This window comes from Heliangelus exortis, chromosome 4, assembly GCF_036169615.1.
Source record: "Heliangelus exortis chromosome 4, bHelExo1.hap1, whole genome shotgun sequence".
In the NCBI taxonomy this organism is placed as follows: Eukaryota; Metazoa; Chordata; class Aves; order Apodiformes; family Trochilidae; genus Heliangelus; species Heliangelus exortis.
Genome location: NC_092425.1, coordinates 21,188,206 through 21,211,357, shown reverse-complemented (window position 1 = coordinate 21,211,357; position 23,152 = coordinate 21,188,206). Strand labels below are relative to the sequence as shown.

The window sequence follows — 23,152 nt, the reverse complement described above, 5'->3', positions numbered from 1 at the left end:
CTGAACTCCTACTGGGGCTACTCTAAACAATGCCTTTTTTTGTAAAAATAACAATAGTCTTAAGTCCTGAAATGGTTCCTAGTGTCATTTCAACATGCAGTACAAAAACTGAATACAGTACAACCTCAGATGAAATTCCCTAGACCCGTATCATTTACAGAAAACTAAATGTTCTCAGACAAACCATCATGTAATACAAGATTCTCTATCGTGTGTGTGTGTTTTTCGTGTGTGAGAGTGAATGAGTGGCTGTCCCCCTGCAGTCTCTCTCTCCAAGCCAGTATTTCTGAATGAGATCTTCTCCAGTGGAGAGTTTCCCATGTTCATAGCTAGTGCAGTTTTCACTTAATGAATGTAAAAAACTACCTTCAAGAATATGAATCAGTTTCTATAAAACTTATCCTAAGACTTCTCAGTGATTGATGTGAACTTTTCATAAACTACAATGATTTCACATTGACAAAGCTGTAGCAGCCATCTGCTTCTGCAAAGAGCATATAAAGGCACAGAACAGTAATAAAGAATAACACAAAACACTGGTCTGGAAAAGAGCTTTGTTAAAAAAAAAATTGTATTTTCCAATCACTGAAACACATGGAAAGTGCAGAGACACGTTAATCTATGTGATGTACTTGCATACTTTTACAGACAAAATTAGAACAGAAACACATTCAGAATATAACCTGATTAAATATTTAGTTCAGTCCTGAGCATTTCATATTTAATACAGTATAGACATAAAAACAGTAAAAAAAAAAAAAATCTGAATTATTTGATTTGTGTTTTAGTACAATTTCTGCTAAACTTTGCTCATTTGGCTAAATATTCTTGTACCAGTAACATTTAGATTTTGATATTTGCAACTGCAGTGATATTGGTACCTGGAAATAGAACTAATTACATTCGTTATACCCTGCTGTGCAGAGTGAATTCCACTTCAAGAATAATATTTATAATTTTAAACTGATGGGGGGGTTATTTGTATGTGTTGTTTTAGCTTATTCTATTGAGCATTTCAAGTGTGAATAATCTGAATTAGTAAAAAATTCTCCAAACCCAGAGCTGTTAAAAGCTGTCTATAAATATGTTCAACTTTACCCATTTGGAAAACAAGGAACAGGAATATGCTTGTTTCCCATATTTAAATGAACTCTGCAAGCTAAAGCTAGCAATACTTTTAGTTTGCCCTCACGTTGTGCTTACAAATCAGAGGATAGTACTTTTTTGAAAAAGATCCAACATGTGAGGAGAACCAGCTAAACAGCATCCTTAGTGTCAAATATTTTTATGGCCAGAACTGAACTATATTAAACAGAACATAAATAAGACTGTAAATAAATAAAAGAAAAATCAAAGTACACCTCTAAACATCATTCTACAAGCAACTTATGTAATCAAATTGAGCAGCTGAAACTGTCAACCTTCATTTCACCTCTACATTAAATAATTCCAGAATTTTATTTATTTTTTTTTAATTGACCTTTAAAATATGAATGTTATCTCAAACCCAAGAAACAGAAAACAAACTGGGCATTCAGAAAGGATGTTCAAGCAGTCATCTTGCCCAAAATAGCATGTTTAGCTTTTACACATTAAAGTGAACTGATGTATTTGTGCATAAGAAAACCCCTGGGTGTTACACAGACCTCTCATCACATAATTGTCACTTCGAATTTAAGACAGCTGCTACCATATTGTGGTTGTATTTGCTTCCATTTTCTCACCAAGTAATTACAGCCTTTTTGAAACATGAAGTCCATGCATACATGGCTTGTTGCTTGGGAAAGAAAACTTTTAACAGTGAGTTCACACATCTGAGTGCAACATGTTAAATGGAAAACTAAATAATTATTAGCTGCTGTGTGCACCTACTTACACAGCACCCACAGAACATAAGACCATACCTGCTTTATCAAGATAGGGCTGCTGAAACACCTACATCTAATGTTCTGGACTTCTAACACAATGCATCTGAGTTGATGCTTCTTCCTAGCATGTTGCTTCATATAAGACAAATTTGAGACATGCTGTTTACATTTATTCATTAAACCTGTGTACTCTCAGCTGCATAAAGGGTCGATTGTGCATTTCTGAAAAATGTTATTTACTGTACCAAAATACATCAGGAGCCTTTTCAGAAAGGATTTACCTTACTAACAAGACCTGATATCTGAATTAGTATGTGACAGATTTTCTTCCTGGTCAAATACTTTAATGAAACTTCTTCATATTTGTAAACCTAAGGAACACTACTCTTACATATTCCTAGTTGGCCACAAGAAGCTTCTAGGAAAAAAGATTAATGTAGAGAAACTTATTTTAAATTGTATAGTAGATACAACTATTCTGATTTCAATGTTGGTATCGTGAATTTGATTCACCTTCCAGTTCAGAAAGCAGCTGCCCCTTTTGGTAGTTGCATAAGATTTTAGGGTTACTTGTCTGCCCTTGCCTTTCTCACTCTCCTGCAGATGCAAGAAACCTTTTAGTGCAGATTAAAGTACTGTACATTCACACAACTAAACTCTGAACTGTCTCTTCCTGCAAAGTATTAAAAAACAAAAACTGAAGAAATTTGTTTTCAGAAACAAAATTCCAGTGTGGGTGATGAAGCCAGTTAGCAGCTGTTGTGAGGCAGCCTTGATGTTTTGGAAAGGAACTTACGCTTGTGGTTAACTTTAAACCATAAAAGTCACACTCTTGTACAAAAATATTGCATGGCAAAACAGCCATTTTCACAGTCTGCTCACATGAAAATAGTGAAAAGATAAACAATCTTCTGTCGAACGTATTTCTCAGCACAGTGCAGTTCAACAGGATACATGTGTAGTACTGCCTTTGTTCCTTTGTTCCATCTTTACAAAATAAAAATGCACATGCAATACATACAAACTGTACAAAATCAGCATCAGTATACCAAAATGAATCTACTTTGGTTTTCTGGTTGTGGGATTTTTGCCATTCTTTTAAGCATACAGCAATTCAATTCACTCTATTTTACAAATAAACGTATCAATAATGAATGCAAAATAGAAGATCTTTTGAAGCAGGTCATTGAATCTACAAAGTTCATCTGAAAAGAGATGAGCAAGTGGAAAAAAACTTCAATGAAAATGCATAATTACACATCATCAGCTGGAAGGGCTGGTATACTGATCTTTGCTCTTGTGAAGTATGCTATCTTCTCCCTGAAATTAGAAAAGAAAACAAGTTATTATTTTACTATTTATGGCATGACTCCACTGTAATCTGCTGTAAAGTTCTCTAAAATATAGGTTTGGAAAATACACAGTGAGGAAATACACAGTGAATGTATTTACAAATGTGGTTGCCAGAACATTCTGACATAATTCCCTTCTTAGGCAGATTTATGTAAAAAGCAGCCCCAATTTTACAAAAGAAAAAATATATCAATATTTCATTAATAACTCCAGTGATGAGACTGGAATATTGATCTAGTCACTGAATTTCCTATTATAATATTTCACTGGGGGGAATGAAAAAGCAAAATACTTTATCCTGACAAAGAAAAAGGGAGGGGGAAAAAAAAAAAGTAATTGGGTCTGGGCAAGACTCAGAAAAGCAAAATTGTCGACTCCTTCTCTAGTTGCTTCCCCTGCGCTGTTACCATTTCTTTCTCCTATGAACTGAGAGATTACTGAAGCATAACAAGTTTACACAAGCCTGTCTGCCAGCAGCTTAGAGAGCAGGTGATAAGTACTGGGGGCTTAAAAATTAAAGCTGAGAAGGGTCATTCTTTTCGTATGCTCATAAAAATGCCTTTGTGTGATGAGTCTGTGATGCCACAGCACCGTAACAAACCCAGAGAACAGGTGAGTGTGATTCAGCCTTAGAAGGTAACTATTTGTTCAGTAGACCAAACTGTTTTCCATTGGCTAAGCTTGGGTTCCCATCAAAAGCAGTAGCTCAGAGCAAAATCAATGTAAACTGGATTCCTTAGCTAATTGTGTGGTGATTAAAAGGCAAAGAATTCAGTCTCACACCACCCTTCTTGCAGGGGATTGATGGATTGAGCACTACCACGTGGCTCCCATAAATTTGTGCTGTGGTCTGTTTGTATAACTTCTAAATGACCAGCACCAACCATAACACTTTCTAAAGTCTTGCACAGAAAGTGTGAACTGTTTGAAGATGCTCTGAATTTCATATTGAAGATAAGCAGCTCATCTGTAATGCTTCTTTGCTGAGGAACTCCTTGCTTGCTTGCTTTGATTTTGCATCACTTATTGTTGTAGTTTGAATGTGCATCTCACAGGCTCCTGTTTGCTTACGTACTTATTGCACTACTCACAACACACTGGTTAAAAAAGGAAAAAAATCCTCACACATATTAGCAACTGAGTGAAATTTCCTATGCAGGAATTCAGAAATCAAACCTTAAAAACATGTGTTAGTGACAAACAGATTAAATTAGCTGCAGTACAACTTCTGTGTGGAAGGGTAGGCATTGTATTCTCCAATCAACAGGGTTCTTTATATACTTTTATAGAGAATTGTTGCTTTCAGGCTGCTAGTTTGCCACTTACTGTCCAGCCTTTTGGGAATTAAGACCAGTTAGAATTAAGACAGAAAGTGTTAATTCTGGCTTATGCTAAGCAAAAATACTCGATTAATTGCTTCATGTAATCAGCTGCTGTTTCTGCCACCAAAAGAAGGAAGGATTCAAGATCTCTCTTGAATGCAAGGCATGCGTAGTGGTTAATCAGTTTCCTGATGAGATGTGTACTGTTCCCTCTCCTTGAGGGGCAATTTGCTTGAGGTACCCGCCATCACCAAAAAGATCCTCTGTGGGTGAGGTGAGCCACGGCCATGGTCACACAGGTGCTTGCCTGCAGCAGATGCCACATCATAGCCTGAAACTTTTCACTCTGCTTCCTCACCAGCACAGCTCAGCTGACACACTGCCAGTTCTGCCTCGTGAGCAAGATACTGGGGTCCACTCCTTTGCAGCTCCAACTTTGAGCTAAGTTAGAAAAGTATGATGTTTCTTGCAATTCAAAGGTGTGTGGATTTTTGACTAATATTACAGGATATGTCTGATTATGTTGGGAAAGAATTCATGTTACTTCACCAGAATAAAAAGAAAAGCAGAACAGGCCATACCTGAATGACTGCACCTGCAGTGGCACTTTCTGGCTCTGCTCCCGTAACCGGCACACATCCTTAGAAGCTTTCCTCATCAATTTTTCAGCACTCAAGCCTTGTTTCTGTTCTTCCTTTGACTGTTCAGCCTGTACACAGGAAAAATACATATACTGCTAATTATTAACAGCTACTTGTTTCAAAGAAATGACAAATTCTTCTGTGTCAAGCAGTGTGGCAGTATTAGGTTTAGGTTAGGCATGATCATCTTAAAGTTCTTTTCCAACCTAAGTGATTCTATGAAAATTTCTATACAAAGGCTCAGCAAGACAAAAGACTGACATCACAAGCATAAGCCATGGGCTTCAAGTAAGATAACAGAGCTTTTCCTAAAAAAACAAAAGCAGAGCAAATCCCATGCCATCACAAGTGGCTACAAGGTGCTACAAATTTTGATTACGCATTTCTTAGTGCTATAGTAAAACAGTACCTAAATTTATTTGAACAAATGTCCGTCCAAATATTTTTTTAGAACTGGGAGATGGTCATTCTGTTCTCATGTAAAATACTCCTATTTCCAAGGAAGGTTGCCTATACCCATTATTCATGGCATGACACCTTTTTCTCATGTGAGACCTCACTTCTTTGGTTTGTATTGTAGTGGGATAAAAGCCCAGGCAAATGTACAGAACACCAATGGTAAGAATTGATCAAAGATGTTTCTTGATGTGAATGTGTTAAGCAGCTACACATCCATCAGAGAGTTACAGTATTTCTGTACCTCAGTATTGCTGGCTCTATTGCATATGTCCTTTACCAAGCACTGCTGCATCAACAGCACAATGGCAGCCACACCATGCACCATTTTGGTGATAGGCTGCTATTACTGGTTGTGTTTTGGTTTTTTTTAAAAAGCTTTATCAGGGGTTTCTGAGTACCCAATAATTTGAACAGCAGCTCTTTTTAGGTGGGCAGTTGCCTGGATTTCTTAGACAAATGGCCACCATTAGCTGCCAAAAGCAAGCGCCAGATAGGAATCTCTGTATCTGCACTTAATTTAAGTGTGAGATAACAGAGAAGAAACACTATAAAAATTAAAGTCGAAAGACTAATTCCTGTCTTTTTCAGTAGTTTCTGTATAGAAGAAAGTTAATCTAAAGGAAAACTAACTATGCTAAACACCAAAACACTGGAACAAGGACATATCTGTGGTATTAATGCCATAATTACAGATTACCTCAGTGTAGGAGATCTAGCAAAAAGAAATAAAAGATCTTTGTGGGTATTCACAAGAATCTTTTTTTGAACATATATAAAGAGGAAATACTTCAGAGGACATTGGGTGTCTGAAAATTTAATTGCATGGAGATTTAAGTCTCAAACTTTGAGAGACTGCATTATTTATCACAAAAATGCAACTAAATGAGAAAACGTTTCAAATGCACAGAATTACCTACTGTTCTCTGATCCACAGGTATTAGCAGGCTTTATGTACTGGCTGTACTTAAGAAGGTGTGGTGGGAAGGAGAGGAAAGGTAAGAAGTCTGTGTGTTTGGCTTCAAGCAGAGTAACTGTGAGCTAGCAAGCAGCCACTGATTTTCAACATCCCCCACATCTGTGGTTTCATTTTTCACTTGAGACTCTCCAATGCTCTGGCATTTCCAGCTGCTGCATTAGTCTGTGCCATTATAATGCCTGCAGGATCTAAAAAATAATCTATGGCAATGTTCTCTGGGCTGCTGTGTTTTACTAACCCAAGAGGAAACACTGACAGCAGAGTATGGCATTCTCAGGGTTGTTTTGCTCCACAGGGGAAGGCTGCAACGATTTTAAGGACAAAAATATTTCTAGAAACTTTGTAAGCACTCTTCAAAGAGGTGGGGTGGCTGTGAATGTTGTTCTGACTTTTAGCTTGGAAAGAAGGACTTAAACGTTGTGCTGCAGCCTGCATGCGTTTTAGAAACTTAGATTATTATCCTTATTTCTCATTGCAGTGTGAGTCATCATGTTGATCACTGATCAACATTTTTATCAGAGATAAAAAACATGGCAAACCTATCTGCTGCCTTTAAGCCAGCTAAAATAAGAAAGCACAAATCCAAAGGATTTACAGTATTACATGTTGCAGAGACATACTCTATTCTAGTGAGAACATTTTGAAATTAAATAATTAGAAATTATAATTTCGATCCTGCATCCAGCATTAGATATAAACTGTGACCTTCTAAATAATTTTAGCTATGCTTCTTTTATATAAATAACCATAAACAGCTGAAGAGTCCAAATCCCTCCTGGATGTCACAAGCAACCTCCCCACATCAAAACCTGGTGTATATTAATTAACTGACGCAGATGGGAAGGGGGCTCCAGAGGGCATCTGCTCCAACCTCCTGCTCAGAGTAGATGAAGCCATAGCTTGGTACTCAGGGTCTTGCCCAGTTTGGTTCCAGCTGTGGAGGTCAGGGTATTTTTTTCATTTGGCTGATTTTTTTCCTCCACTGGCTACCTCTCTAGGTCCCTATTCCAGCATATGATCTCCCTCACAATTTATAAAAACAAACAAACTACTCAAACCAATCAAAAACCCCAGAATATCCAGCTTTTTAATGTATTGTGTCAGAATTTTCATGTTCCCACTTGTCATTGTTGGCTCTGACAGCTATCCTGTTTCTTGTCTTTTATCCACATGGGGGCATCGTATCTCACCTTATGGCAGTTTGAAGACAATGCATATATACTTGTATTATAGAGATCATCCCACAGAGAACAGGATTTGGCCAAAACTAGGATGTTCTGCATAACAAAATAAGCCATAGTGGAAGTACTGCCTTCCCCACATGCTCCTACCACTGTAACTGATGGTCATTGCCTCTTTCTACCTGTCAAAAAGATCTTTTGGCTGCAAGTTCTGTGCAGACTGAAAATCAAGTGATGCTGAAGGACAAAATACAGATGTTTGTCGGGATGTGAGAGTTTTAAATTAACTTTTAAGTAGAAGTCTATACTACTTTACTACATCAACCACAGCTATTACTCCAAATAACAAAGCTTCTACTCTGAACTACTAAAACATTTAGAGGGCACTAGAAAAAAACTACCTCAAATTATAGTTTTAAATGCTGTGGTATTGACTAATAAGTAAACATGTTTACACTACCTAATTCAGAAGTATAAGTAGTCAAATGGGAACTTCTGTAGAAATCTTTATCCTGGTAGATTGAATTCTTTTAGTTAATTTATAGAAGAGGTAGGGGGCAAACGCACATTCCTTCACACAGTGTCTGTATGCTGCTCATACCTGTTTTTCAGCTTGTTTCAAGAGTTTCTGGAATCGTTCATCCTCTAGCACACACAGGGGAAGGTCTGTCTCTCCTCTGCCTTTCATTTCCTCAAGCTTTTGTTTAAGATCCCTCAAGGCCTGGAGCTCATCGTTCAGACGGCTCTGTCTTGTCCGTGATGCCTGGAGGTCCAGCTCCAAGTCAAGGGAAGTGCGTGTGGGGCACTCTTGCGTGGCTCTTCGCATGATCAGTTGGCAAACAGGCTGGGTCGTTTGGGAGACAGAACAATAAGAATGAATATCTAGAGAGACTACTGTAGGTTTAATATAACACAGCCAGAAAAGCTCAAGTATATTTTGTTTTTCTTTTGTTGATCTCGTCTCCCAAGGAACAAGCGATAGGATGAGAGGAAATGGCTTCAAGTTACACCAGGAGATGTTGTTTAGATTGGAAATTAGGAAAAATGTTCTTTCTGAAAGGGCTGTCAAGCAGTGGAACAGGCTGCATAGGAAAGTGGTGTAGTCACCATCCCTGGAGATGTTCAGAAAATGTGTAGATGTGGTGCTTAGGGACATGGTTTAGTGGTGACTTTGGCAGTGCTGGGTTAACTTGATGATCCTAAAGATCTCTTCCAACCAAAATTATTCTATGACTTTTTGCATGAGTAAATCAGGCAGGAGAACTATTCAGTGCTTCTTTCTTATGCAAAATACAATCCTGATACTTGGTAACAACCATTCTGCAGAAGTGGCTTTTTAATTGCCTACAAGATTAAAATATACTTCTCTCAACTTATGTAAGAATTAACTCTGTGCAAGAGAAATACAGTCTTACTCTCTGGGCCTTCAATCATTTTGCTAGCTCATGGAAAAGAGTAAATCCACTTCAAAAGGCCATTTGAATCCTTGAAGTTCCCAGCAAGATTTGCTCAAGACAGATGTTGCTGGTATTGACTTTTGCACAGGGTAAGCCCTCTTGGGCCATTTTGTAATATTTGGGTTCCTTAACAGTAACAAATTCAACATTAGATGCCACTCTGCTGGGCACCAGTGTCCTGCTACTGGCTTCAACCATAACCAGAACAACATAAACTTTGTTGGTGGGGGAAGATACAGGATTGAGATCATTGTGTTGAGATTTCGAACCTAAAACTAAAGATCTACAGGTGGTACTTGCATCACTTTTGCTGAAATACTTGAACTAAAGCATATGGTTTCACTTGGTTGCTACTCCACCTCTCTCCATGCTTTGTTTTAAGCCACGTGCAGGTAACACAGCACGTACCCGTTTAACTCTCAGGCTCCGCCGCTCTGTGGCATTTCTGACAAAGAGAGACTTTTTGGCCAGGGTTGAGCTGTCACTGTCACTTCGATTCAGCTGTCAAAACATATGCAGAACAAACAGAGCATTATAATAAAGAAATACATCTGTATTGGTACAACCAGTCAGAAAACCTCAGTGTTGAGATACGTGTAGGTTGCTCTTAGTATAAAAAATTATTTCAACTAGAATAAGCATCTGTTCTAAAATTCTGTTCCCAAACCAAGATAGTCATTGACCTTATTGAATGAATAGTAACTAAACTCTTTAGGAATGTGAGGAAGGTAGCTCTGGTTATCAAGTACTGCCAAATCATTGACTGGCTTTTATATAACCTGCAGTCATAAACTATGGATTTTGTTTACCTGGGGCAAGCTTTAACAAATTTACTAAAGGGAAAGGAAATCCCTGTAGTCACACATCAGTCCAACAAACAGTATTTTTGTCTTATTATTATTTGTAACAAGTACACATGTGCCTACAGCTTCCTTCTGAAGCACTTCCTGCTTCTCAAAAGCATGCACTACAGTCCAGCAGTAATTTGTTCTTAAATATAGCATTAGCTCCATGTGTATCAGTCTGGACTGATTGATTGTTAGATGCATCAGAATGTGTTCTGGTAACCTTCAGAAATACCAAAGCATCAATCTGCAGCTTATTTATTTCACCTCTTCAGAAAAGGACAGACAGACACACTGCTAGCATTTCAATAACCAAAGCCAGAGCCCTAACACATGCTTACGTGGGACTGACTGGGACCTGGGGGGTGAGAAATACAACCTCTTGCAATATGAATACACCTCTTGAGAGATAAAACTTATCTTTTCACTGCAGAGGCATAACAGGGCACATGCCCCTTGGTATGCACAGGTGACTGTCATCACTGATGATCTTCAAGCATTTTCTAAGGGATATTGTCTAAGGCACCAACAGACTTCGGGGTCTGTCCTTTAGGCCTCAGAAGTCTTTGTTTTTACTGTAACATCATAGGAGAGGAGCTGCTTTCTTAAGGCTTGGCCATCTCTTCTAAGAGAGTAGCTGGCAGTCAGCCAGAGTGCACCCAACAGATGCATTCCCCTGGCTGAGCACCACAAAGCAAGTGATGCTGGATGTGCATGGGGGGTGAGCTGGGTGCTAGGACTGGGGAGACCTGAGTTGTGCAGCCCTCTCTGTGGGCACAGATGCAGCTGGCTACAAGTATTTCTGAAGCTGCAAAAAATCAATCTGTGCAAACATGAGTTTTTCCTAGGCTACTTTGTTTCCAGGCAATACTGCCCACAGAGAAAGAGAATGGTTTATTCACGGGCTGTTTTATCAGATTCTGGCTTGTGGCAGCAGGTGCACAGCAATGTTCAAAGCTACAAACCCCCAGTACTTTTCCAGATTCAAAAACCCTGGGAGTTTACACTAACTTAAATATCAGAGCAACTACTGTTACTTCCTGTCAATGACCTCCACAAGCAGTAAACTAAGGCTACATTTTTTTGGTAATACAACTTATTTCCAGTGTACAGGAACTAAGATGAAGTCTAGGTCCTGAATTCAGCAAATAATATATCCAAGTTATGTAAATATTGTAACAAAACAAGAAGAATTAAAGCATGAAATATTTTTTCAGGTCATACTTGTGTGTGTAACCTGTGAAAACTACAGATCAAAATAAACTACCTTTTCCAGGATGTCTGTAATTAAAATCTGTGGAGCTAGAAATCCATGGTTAAATATTTAAACACTTGATTTTCACAGTTGGTTTAGCAGCATCAGGGCTGATAATTTAAACTTTTTTTTTTTCTATGCTACCTCAGACCTAAAAAGACTGAAGAATTTTGTTACTAAAGCCATGTTTAAAGCTCAGCCCCTAGGCAGCGCTCACACATCTTTCAAAGAGGTAATTTCAGCAGGATTCAGGCTGCCCAGGTTTAAAACCAGCTGAGATATAAACTGAAATTTAAAACTGATGACTGAGCTCTTTCTGCACTGTTACCCTTAAATGGTTACATTATTAAAATATGGTAATGCAATGGCAGTTTACAGTGAACTCTATTCTACATTTTAACAAATTATTTTGCTGTGCGAGAGCTGGAGTTGCTGACATGCACTGAAACACACTTTTTGCACACAGCCAGCACGGGAATCTGTGTTACTTCTCTCCAGTGGGATGTATTTTTGCCCTAGTAAAGGTGTTTTGCAAGAGTATGCAACTCTGCTGAAAGTCAGTTCTACTATGCATCAGGTCACTTAGGGAAAGAACAAACCTGGAGAAAGCAGAGGCTCTGCCTCTCGCAGGGAAAATTGTTACATGACTCTCTGTCATTAATGAATCATTCCCAAGAAGTTAAATGACTCTCTAGTTAATAGCTCTTCATTCCAAGTGTTTTTGCTCTTACCCTACAGATGTATTGGTTCCGCTCGCCTGGAGAGAAGGTTTGTGAGCGCACGATCATGCTGTTCCTGACAAAGGGACGCTGTCTCGAGCTCCAGCTGCCTCTGTCCTTGGGCCGGACTGCTGCGTTCTCATTAACTGATTCCTCAGTGTTAGTCTCTTTATCAACCTGTGAGAAGGAATTTAGTTTAGAAGAGCTACTACACGCAGACACGTAAGTAGCCACGATGTAGTTTTTGAGCCGCTGTAATTTACAACTGTTTTTGTTACCTGGCAGTGGATGGAAAAAGACCAGCAGCAAAAAGCATCTTGCATGTACAGGGAAGCTATGCCAAGTGAAGAAACACAAAATTTGCAACAACATTTTGTGTGTGGAGTCTTTGCAAGTACTCTTTGTACCCAGTAAACCCAAAGCTTTTGTTTGCAGAAAGGCCTTTGCTGCCCTGTAGATGGTCTGATGGAGCCCTGGTGCAACAAGTGTTGTGCTTTGTCATTTACACACAGTATTATTATTGGGCATTTATATTTGTATTTGTTTTGATCTGCATTTGCATTTGATCTGCCATGTTAGAGATGGTGCCTGTGTACACCAAAAGGGGCAGCTGGGAAAGTTACATTACCCAGATTCCTCCAGACAGTGCCATATGTCCCCCCAGCCCCAGAAGAAGGCTGCTTTATGGCAATCTGCAGAGCTGTACCCACCTTGTTAACCAGGGAAAAGACTGCTATCTGCTGTCCCTCAGAGGGAGATGCCACAGAGAGCCTCAGGTGTCAGCATCCTGTAGGTGGTGCAGCCTGTGCTTACAGGCAGCAGTCATCCTGACAGCATGGCTAGAACCAGCACTGCAGCAGCTGTCACATCTGATGTTACTGATGTGCACTGAGGCATTGCCTTCAACTCAGGTAATTTAATGAGGTTCATGGTTTTCAGTGTGCAGGTGATAAATACAAGGACTTAAATCGTACAATTGCAGCCCTGAGAGGATCTGGCACATGAAGATCTAGGTTGTTGCTGGTTTTACAATGAGTTCTGCTGTGTCTTTCACTCACTGTCCAGGTCTGCCCAGCCTGGTCTTAGCAAAACACTGATGTGCCTGCCTAACCTTCAGATGTTGTCTGTGATGTCTCCCCCTTGCCAAGGTAGAGCTTTGATCTATATTTGCTTACTACCCAGCAGACTGTCAGCCCTGTTAATAGTACAGCCTTAGCTCATTTGGCATTTTGCCACTTTCACTGGAAGTTAATTACAGTTTCCAGCAAGTCCACTGAACTTCTATAATGTCACAGATTTGAAGGAATCAGTTGTCATTCTTTGCTCTTTTACCTTCTCTGTTTTACAGAACCTGTGGGCTTAATGCGTGCAACAGTGCTTTCATTAAGATGCAGAATGGTGCTCTAAAAATGTTATTTTTAGAGTGTGTGCTACTACATTAGGAATATGTTTACTAAAAATTTACTAAAAGTGCTTTCAGAAAGGTGGAATATAACTTGAAGTGAACAAGTACATGAAATTGGATTTTGTTATGTGCAATGTAGGTAGTTCAGCAGTACACAGTTTAATACACATTTTGCAATTTTCTCTTCAATAATCTTTCCTCCTCTTCTCTACTAAGCCAGTTTTTTAATTTCACACACTAAAACAAAGGGATAAATAAATCCCCCTAATTGGTTGAAACATCTTGACCCCTGTTCATCAGATGAATCAGAAAAAAAAAGGAAACAATGACACAGATGTGCAGGAATATTTTAAATATGCACAAGATGAAACTACTGAACTGCACTTGTATTTAGAATACCCTCCCTGTGAAACAAAACCAGTGAAGATGGATATTTTCGTTTAACTGTCTCTGACTTAGAAGTTCTGCCTAGCATATCTGTTAAATGCTACCTTCATAGTTAAGAAGTGACCACACTGATTTCATTGTAAGTGTGCACAAATGCAAAAGCCACATCAAATGGTAAATTCTCAGGTGCAACAGACTTCCACATTAACTGCTCAGAAACAGGGCTTCAGACACAGTGAGATACTGCAGTAAGGTGTATTTTAAGGTACTCACCAGTGTTAATATGACAGCAGCTTGCTGGCTCTCAAGGGCTTCATCGGTGTTCTCTCTGCCCTTGTCTTCATTTACTTCTGGTGCATTAATGAGTGACCCCAAGTCGTCAGTACAGTTGACTTCTACTGCCATCTTAATCCCATCTTCCTCTTTATCCACAATTTCATCAGAGGCTTCTGCAAGCATTTCTAACCTGTATGAACAGAAATAGCCCAGTCTTATTCTCAAACTGAAAAAGCCCACCAGAGAAAGATCCTGCAAGGATTAGGCCTTCACTCGTGTATAAGGTACACATTTTCCTGACAGGGAAAACAAGGGTATCACCTGAATACTTCTGTTAAGTGCTTTCATTATATTCTCCAATTATACCCAAAAAGCTCTGCTACAAGTCACCTTCAAGATCATTATGACAACACTGCACCACTTTCAACAGCTGTATGTTGATAACATTGCAGGACTTTGGATGCAATAAACTAATAAAACCAATGAGTGAGTCTCTCCTTCCTCCACAGTACAGCATGTATTCATTTCTACTCTGCAGCTAAGAAACTGCATAGGAACAGAACTCAACATAAAAATTTGGCAAGAAATCTTGAGAAATCTTGGGAAAGCTCATAGCTTCTTCAAAAACAAGAACATCAGTGGAAGCACACAGACACTGTCTTTGTCAGACAGCAGGTCTTTTCAAACCTTATTATCAACTAATATTAGTTAACTAATATTAACATATTAGCTAATGCAACTAATATCTGACATGAGACATTCTGTACACCTCCAGTGTCTTAGACCCCCAAGTATTTTCATAGCATGATGCACATGGAATGGAGGATCAGCAGCCATAGGAGTTAAGAGAGCACCCAAGACAATGTAAACCTAAAAGAAGGTGAATGAATTGAGCACACAAGAGAATGAAACTTTACCCCAATTCCAGCAGTGGTGTGACATTGGGACAGTTTGCCCAGGGAAATCGTGGATGCCCCCTCCCCAGAAGTGTTCAAGGCTGGGTTGGGTGGGGCTTGGAGCAATCTAGTCTAGTGGGAGGTGTCCCTGCCCAAGGCAAGGGGGTTGGACAAGATCATCTTCAAAGGTCCCTTCCAACCCTAACTACTGTAAGATAGGGATCTTCTCTGAAAGGACAGCCCTTTTGTTTGCCTAAGAATAGGAGGAAATGAGGAGACTCATTCAAACATGGACTAAAAGGCAGGGAAAGTGGCTTTACCAGTCTTCCTCAGAGCCCCTTTCCTCCTGTTCTTCCTCCTCCTCATCTTCAGCCAGCTCTTGTTCTACTGCTTCCAGCTCAGCAGATGTCCTCTCCAGCAGAGCTGACACAGCATCCTACTCAATAAGAAAGAGAAAACAGGATTGAGTGGCATATAACATAAATGACAAATCTTGCAAGAGCTGCATTACCCTTCTGCTCCTGGATGCCAGCAAAACCATGATTCATATCACAAGGGGTTTGAGTTGTCAGTATGTAGCACATTAACTTACTGTTTTTATGCAGAGTAAATCTCAATCAAAAATAGATTGTAAAACAATAATGCAATCAAATATGGTTCTGACATCCCTTAATGTCTTGTCTCTCCCTATCATTCTTGTAATACCTTCAGGTAAAAAGAGGTTGTTGTCAAAAGTTACACTTTTTAATTGTAGTTCTCAAGGAGGTATAAAACCAGAAAAGTTTATTTAACCAGAAAAACTGGTAAATTTTTACATAAACAGCATTTTCAGTGCAAATTCAAAAACATAATACATAGTGATTTTTAATGTGTGCACATGAAAATGAAAGGTACACTTCAGAAAAGTCTTCAATAACATTCTTTTTAAAATAAAACACAGCTTAAGTGTTTCAAATTAGAGTGCAATTTTGTATCCCACTAAGAAGCATGAGCCCTATTTCATAATTGCTAACAACTCTGACACACTCCTGTGAGTAGGACCAACTCGGATACAAAGTCACTACAGACAGAAGTGCCTGCAAGGCAACAGGGCCTTGGACCTTCAGAGGAGGACAACTCACATGTTCAAGAAACCACAGTGCAAGAGTACAATTAGAGTTCACAGCTTTTTTCTTGCTATTACAGTAAGAGCCAACATGTTGCTCACCAAGTCCAATGAGTCCAGTGACTGCTTGCCTAACAGAAACATGGATATTTCATTTTGGTCCTTGTTTTTTTTGCCAGGAATTTGTTTGCAAGACAACAGGTTGTACCACAGAGTAGAAGCCTCATCAGAAAATGATAAATCTGCCAGACTGATCTGTGTCCCAGCCTGCACAAAATAAGAAATGGGAAGAAAACTGTTTAACTTTGTGGTGTTTTTTGGTTTTTTTTTCTTCCTGCAAATCAGCTCAAAATAAATTCTACGGTATTTATCATATATAAAATAGGCAGCACAAATATGACATTAATCTTAACTCCCTTCTTTACTGTAAAATTTTCTGTTTCCCCCCATTTATAATTAAAAATAAACAAACAGAAGTGTGTGGAAAGGTCCTTAATTTTGATGATTCTTCCATCTTTGAATCTGGTACGCAGAATTTCTCCCCACATGCACACAAGCCCCTCTGTATTACTGTAATGGACATGTCTGCTTTCTGCAGCATTCAAGAATGAAAACCTATGAGTGAAACCTGCAGCTTCATCTTACAGAGTACCAAGTTTCAGTCAATTTTTCAGTTGTTTCACCACAAAACCCATAAATACACAAACAGTAATGGATGACTTCATTTGCTCTAACCAGTGAAGGTGCAGATGAAAACACAGTAAGAGAGATGAAGAAATGCTTTCATTTGGACAATCACTGACAGCCACTGAGTCAGCACTCTGAGAAAGCTTACGAAGTACTTGTGTGGGCTGTCTCTTGGAGATTAAAATCCTCTGTTCTTTGGCAAAGCAAATAATCTTTACAGCTACTGGGCTGCACGCAGAGCTCTTGCCAAGACTCTGGTCGTGCTGCCCCGGGCTTTCTGTTGGGGGTGGTACTCCCAACTCTTTCTTTTGATCTTCTGATTGACCCATATGTCTTTGGTGGGTCTGTTTGTTGTTGGACTTTTTCCTTTACCTTTTTATCCTGCATTCTGTTGCATTTTTTTCTGCTGCCCTTCCTTTACCTAAAAGGCAAACCTCTTACATACAGAAAAAGATCATCACATTCCCCAGGAATTAAGTTAGAATCTACGTTTTTGAAAGTGAACAACTGTTCCCAGTAGTTGGGGCTGATAAACCTCACCAGTTTCCAGCCTTTCTTCAGCATGTTGGAACTAAAAATCTTGCTGTGCTAATACTCACAGTGAAAAAAATAAACCTTGTTGTACCAGACCATGCAAAAGCAATTTGAAAGTAAATGAAGCATCAGTGATTAGGTAATGACCACAATTAATAAAATCTAGAAAGTGCCAGTTTCTAATAGGCTGGTCTATGATGTCAGGACTTTTTATTATTTTCACAGATCATAAAGACTAAAAAGGTGGACATAATATATACTACAGCAATGTGCAAAAATGCAATTTAGTTTGTGCTTCGTGACGCTGTGATAACAAAGGTTTGTTTTTTGGACATACTGTAGCTCTTAGAATCATAGAATTGGCTGGGTTGGAAGGAACCTCAGAGATCATCAAGTCCACCCCTTGATCCACTACCGCTGCAGTTCCCAGCCCATGGCACTGAGTCCACATCCAGTCTCTTTTTAAATATCTCCAGGGACAGAGAATCCACCACTTCCCGGGGCAGCCCATTCCAATGCTTGATCACCCTCTAGGTAAAGAAATTCTTTCTAATGTCCAACCTAAACCTCCCCTGGCACAACTTGAGACCTCTTGTGCCCTCTTGTCTTGCTGAGAGTTGCCTGGGAAAAGAGACCAACCCCCACTTGGCTCCAGCCTCCTTTCAGGGAGTTGTAGAGAGTGATGAGGTCTCCCCTGAGCCTCCTCTTCTCCAGGCTGAACAGCCCCAGCTCCCTCAGCCTCTCCTCATAGGATCTGTGCTCGACTCCCTTCACCATCCTAGTTGCCCTCCTTTGGACCTGATCCAGAACCTCGATATCCTTCCTGAACTGAGGGGCCCAGAACTGGACACAGTACTCGAGGTGTGGCCTCACCAGCGCTGAGTACAGGGGCAGAATCACTTCCTTGGACCTGCTGGCCACGCTGTTCCTGATACAGGCCAGGATGCCATTGGCCTTCTCGGCTACCTGGGCACACTGCTGGCTCATGTTCAGCTTCCTGTCAATCCAAACTCCAAGATCCCTCTCTGTCTTATTGAGCTTTACTTTAAAGCTTAGTGTTAGAGTAATGTTGCAATGAAATATACAGCTGATGGTTTTCTGAATGTATAAAGCTTCAAAGATTGAATATCGATCTGTAATTAAAGGGTTAAGGTAAAGCAGTGTTAAAATTATCAAAACACCTCCTAAAACATCCAACCAGGATTAGAATCTGTACCAGGAATTTCAGAGAAAGGCAGCATTTTAAGTACTATAACAACAACCAGGTTATACTTCAGAGTTTATCTCCAAGTACTGTAGAACTTTAGCAGCCTTTACCATTATAATAGGAGGGGACACTGTAAAGAAATTCATGGCAAAAAAAATAAACAGAAGTAAAACTGCATACCAAGCATTCTTCCCGACGACTTCTACTGACAGAGCAAACATCTACTCTCAGTGTCTTCTGTAGCAGTGTCACTTGGGAAATGGCAATTCTGAATATCTCATTGAATAAAATGCTTTCCATGGCAGGATGAACTTTTGTGCGGAACAGACAGCTGATATCAGTTGAGGATGGAAGGACTGCTACTCTAATATACCTGCCAGAAACAAAACAAATTCTTTACCTCTATTTTAACTGGCACTTACTGGTGATGCATAATATAAGTTGACCCCAATAACAAAGGGGTCAAGAAAAATGACACAGGAACAAAGAAGAGGTGGAAAAGATGTGAAAAAGAGAAACTCCTCCCACCTCTCTTACAAACATTTCCCAAAAGGAATTTCTGTACCTGGTAAGTTAGTAGCAAGAGAGGTAGCTGTTGCTGGCTCTATCCAGATTTATCCTCTGGTTTAGTAGTGAACTATAGAGGATCATGTCACAGATGGGAGGAAATATGATGTCAATGTTAATTAAAAAAATGAGAAAAGTTGGGTGGATGTATAATTAAACTCTTTTTTAATCATGTGAGAAGCACTGAAAAGCAAAGGCATCTTTAATCTTTTAAAGAAACACACAAAACCTCCAAAGAAGGCAGAAAACTGGATAATGAGGAAGAAAACAGCTCAGCCCAAAGATGCTTTAGATCAGTTCATAATACACTACATGAGACTTAGAAGAATGCTTCTTGCAAGCCTAAACTTGAACACTGGAAACAGCTTCGAATTGCTACACAGCTGCATTCATTTTATAGAACATACCTTGCAGATCTCACTTTAGCAGTAGCTTGATAGAGCGAAAACATTTCTAATGAAATTTGTACAGGTTATTTACCTACTGTACAGCTCCTCAAACATGTGAATGAGCACAGTAATTGTTTTACATCTTTGTCCATGCATTAGCCTATTTCTGGTATTGGCCTTAAATAAAATTGACACTTACTGTAGAACAGGATGCAATGAATCTAGGTAAAGCAAGAAGGAAAAGTGAGCCAAAGAAAATTATTCTGGACAAAAGCTTATTCTCCCAAAATTTATCCTACTTATTGCTATACTTTCTGGTAATGACTTGGACATACTGTTGTTAGTCTTATTAAAAGCTTAGTTTAATGTAATTGACCCGGAAATTAGATCTGTGAGAAATTTGATATCACAGAATGGTTTGGGTTGGAAGGGACCTTAAAGATCAGCAAATCACAACCCCTCTGCATGGCAGGGACTCCTCCCACCAGACCAGGTTGCTCAAGGGCCCACCCAACCTGGCCTTGAACACTTCCAGGGGTGGAGCATCCACACCTTCCTTGGGCAACCTGTTCCAGTGTGTATCTTTTTAATTTGAATTTGGGTGTAGCCTTCATTTCCCAATTGTGCTGAGCTTCTTGGGATAAGGAGAAAGGTACAAGTTATTTGTTTGCATGTTCAGCCTGGAGAGAAGCTATCCAGCACTTTGACAAACCAATTCCAGTCATAGTGTAATGCAACTCCAGTAATGCTGCTGCTGTTTTCACAGAAATGTAGGTGAGCAATTTGCTCACACTGGTCTATGAAAAATAGACATTTTAATAGATGAAGCAATTAGGAAATATTAAAAAAAGAGGTAGTAATGGAAGACAAAATATATTAAAATTATCATTGAAAGGTGGTTAATTGAAACTTTCTTTTAATAATTGTTAGTTAATTTATTGGCATCAGGCCAGAATGTGGGGTAAACAGAGAAATAAAAGATAATTTGCTCACTGGCTTTGTTTTACAAATTTTCAATTTAAAAAGGTTAAATGTCAACCAGCGTCTCAGACCTTGCTGTGACAAATTTGTGACTTCTCAACTGATGATCCTGATGCAAATAATAAGTATTTGGCCAGGCTCTATGCACTCTAGGAGTTAATAGCTTTTACAAACAGTGTGGAACAGATAAATAACAAGTCAGACCTCATGTCACATCTAGTCTCTTTGCATAAAGGTTCAATGAAGTACTAAAACATCCAATTTGATGTTCTAGAACATAGTTATAACACAGCATTATTTTCCAGACTCAGTTTTTATCATTGCACATATTTGCATGGTACACACATATAGTCACACAATGCCAACTGGCAGAAAAAAATGCTATTTGCAAGGTCCTTCCCTTACTCTGTCCTTTCTTCGTCCTTGTTTTGGATAGCTTTAGTTTTATTAAATATGTTTAGCAGCAGCAGGTCTGGACTTCTGCACTTAAGATGGTTGACTACTAATTACAACTTCATACTTTAATTCCTAAAAAGATGCCAACTATGACCTAACTTTATCTTAATGAGCATTTAGTTGACATAATTTTTATATTCTCCATTATCTATAGACATGGGAGTGGGCAACCATTTTTTATTAACAACAAACAGAAAAACTAAACAAGCACCTAGGCCTGTGTCCCTATACATTATTTCCATATTCAGTGGCTTCCTATTGATCTGACAATCGAATTCAAGGTGACTGGGGACAAGGGAAGGGAATTAGCAAGAAAACCAAACTTTGCAAGGATTGATTATGTTCCACACTAATTTTACTAAGCTTTTCAACAGTTTAAGATAGCTTTCCAGTCTGTAAAAAAGCTCATTGAAGTACAAGTGCCCCCAAAGAGCCAAGGCAAGCTGTACTTATTTGTACAGATGAGAGATTTGGGTTAGAATCTCACCTGTAATGTTTTCTTATTGAGGCATTTCTGTTCCTTTCCTACATATGATTTTCATTGTAATTACCTTCAGGCCTTTCCTGTCCAATCCAACATAAGAACTTATTCCTAACAGCCCTCAAACCTGTTCCCAGTTGTTAGGGAAGGTGTATTTCAGTGTGGCTGTGCTTGTCTACTTAACAACTTGTCTTAATTAACAACTTGCCTCACTTAGAAGATAATACTATTTTAACAACATATTACATTAACATGTCATATAAATGTAAAAATACAACATTTTGAGCTGAAAGAATGGTGAAGTATTAAATGACTGTTTTTAGTAACTACAGAACAGCTGTTCTGCACTCACAAAGCTACAGGACATGTAAAAACACTAAATGAAGCATCATTTTAAAAAGCCCCTTTTTCCCCACTTCGGTGGAAAGTGCAAATTTCCTAACAACTTCTTTTTCTTGCAGCATTTCAGGAATTTGTCAAAGCTAAATACGACTACAGTTTGAAAGCTTCATACACACTTTAGTGCTGTTAAGTAGTAAATTAATTAATTTCTTTGGAGAATTTGTAAAATTTATTATCATTATATTTCAACACTACTGCTCAGTGATTACTTGACTTACACTTTAGAGCCAAAGGGGACAGAAAATGCTGGAAGATTTCTGAGCCGTGCTATGATTATCACAAAACTTGAATTATCGTGGTCGTATCTGTAAAAGAAAGGACAACATGAGGGAAATTTGCTATTCATATTTATGTATGGAAAGAAATATTTTCTTTGCTGGTCACTTACCTGAGTCCTACTTGTACCTGGGCAGCCTCTAGAGTTGTTGCATCATCTTCACTATATAGAGTGTCCTCAGTTTCATTTGGTCTAGGTGAAACAGGCAAACACTCACATTTAGGAAAATCGTCGTTAGCTTTCAGCAATAATTAAGGTATGTGTACACACCACATGTACACATTTGCATAAACAAGATAATTATTTTACAGCATGCACTGCAAAGAAGAATTTCAGAGCCTATGCAATAACCATGCCTGATTTAGGGACAGTCACTGCCTGAACAGCTTGACAACTCCAGTATTGAGATGGAAAGGCCTTAGGTTGATTACTGAAACAATACACACTGACAGACAAGAGAAAAACTTGTGACATTTTCCCATACAAAGAATTTCTTTACCTTTCTGAGAACAAAATTGGAAAATAAGGTTTCTAATAAACGTCAGACCACAAGTAAACTGGATATGAAATGATGCTTTGGACAGTATTTGGGAACCAGAAGCTCTGTAAAATAAAGAGGGGTTTGGGCAAGCAAGAAGCATCTTTTCTCTGATCCTGTTTTCAGAAGCATTCAAAGAACCACAGGAACTTAAATCTTGCATCTGAAAAGCAAGTCTAGCATTGAATAGAACTGCAGAGAATTCATGTGGCAAAATAATTTCCAGTCATCCCCTGGGAGGTTTGAGTGAGGATGTCATATTAATGTGTTTCATTGATTTTTAAAACTTGGCTGTTGGGATCATTAAACAAGATCAAAATATGAAATGTCAAAATAGGAAATGTGGAGGATGACACAGACTTCCCATGCCTTATTAAAACATGACAGCGTTATTTTAAGACTCTGCATTTTAAAAGTTTCTTCTCTGCTATTCATTTCCTGACGGATGACTGATTTGATAGGGCATATTTATTTCCTCCCCTGCCTTA

At 38.9% G+C, this 23,152-nt stretch overlaps 1 protein-coding gene and 1 long non-coding RNA gene across 10 annotated transcripts in view; one reads left to right on the top strand and one right to left on the bottom strand.

Annotated features, from left to right (window-relative positions):
* The window catches only part of LOC139795937 (uncharacterized), a 37,303-nt gene extending 22,676 nt beyond the window's left edge, over window positions 1-14,627 (top strand). Inside the window, exons 2-4 of the long non-coding RNA XR_011725762.1 lie at window positions 12,096-12,298; window positions 13,142-13,224; window positions 13,425-14,627. This is a non-coding gene — a long non-coding RNA (uncharacterized lncRNA). The remainder of the gene's footprint in view (window positions 1-12,095; window positions 12,299-13,141; window positions 13,225-13,424) is intronic.
* Window positions 554-23,152, bottom strand: part of WWC2 (WW and C2 domain containing 2) — a 102,528-nt gene continuing 79,929 nt past the window's right edge. For 7 of the 9 annotated variants that reach the window (XM_071743244.1, XM_071743245.1, XM_071743249.1 and 4 more), the window contains 11 exons: window positions 22,238-22,318; window positions 22,068-22,154; window positions 18,754-18,946; window positions 16,248-16,412; window positions 15,361-15,476; window positions 14,142-14,334; window positions 12,089-12,253; window positions 9,666-9,758; window positions 8,402-8,644; window positions 5,125-5,276; window positions 554-3,188 (listed from right to left, as the gene is read on the bottom strand). In XM_071743244.1, the coding sequence (XP_071599345.1) occupies window positions 3,122-3,188; window positions 5,125-5,276; window positions 8,402-8,644; window positions 9,666-9,758; window positions 12,089-12,253; window positions 14,142-14,334; window positions 15,361-15,476; window positions 16,248-16,412; window positions 18,754-18,946; window positions 22,068-22,154; window positions 22,238-22,318 (1,555 nt within the window). In that variant the 3' untranslated portion in view covers window positions 554-3,121. The remainder of the gene's footprint in view (window positions 3,189-5,124; window positions 5,277-8,401; window positions 8,645-9,665; window positions 9,759-12,088; window positions 12,254-14,141; window positions 14,335-15,360; window positions 15,477-16,247; window positions 16,413-18,753; window positions 18,947-22,067; window positions 22,155-22,237; window positions 22,319-23,152) is intronic. The other 2 variants (XM_071743246.1, XM_071743247.1) reach the window with 1 other exon arrangement.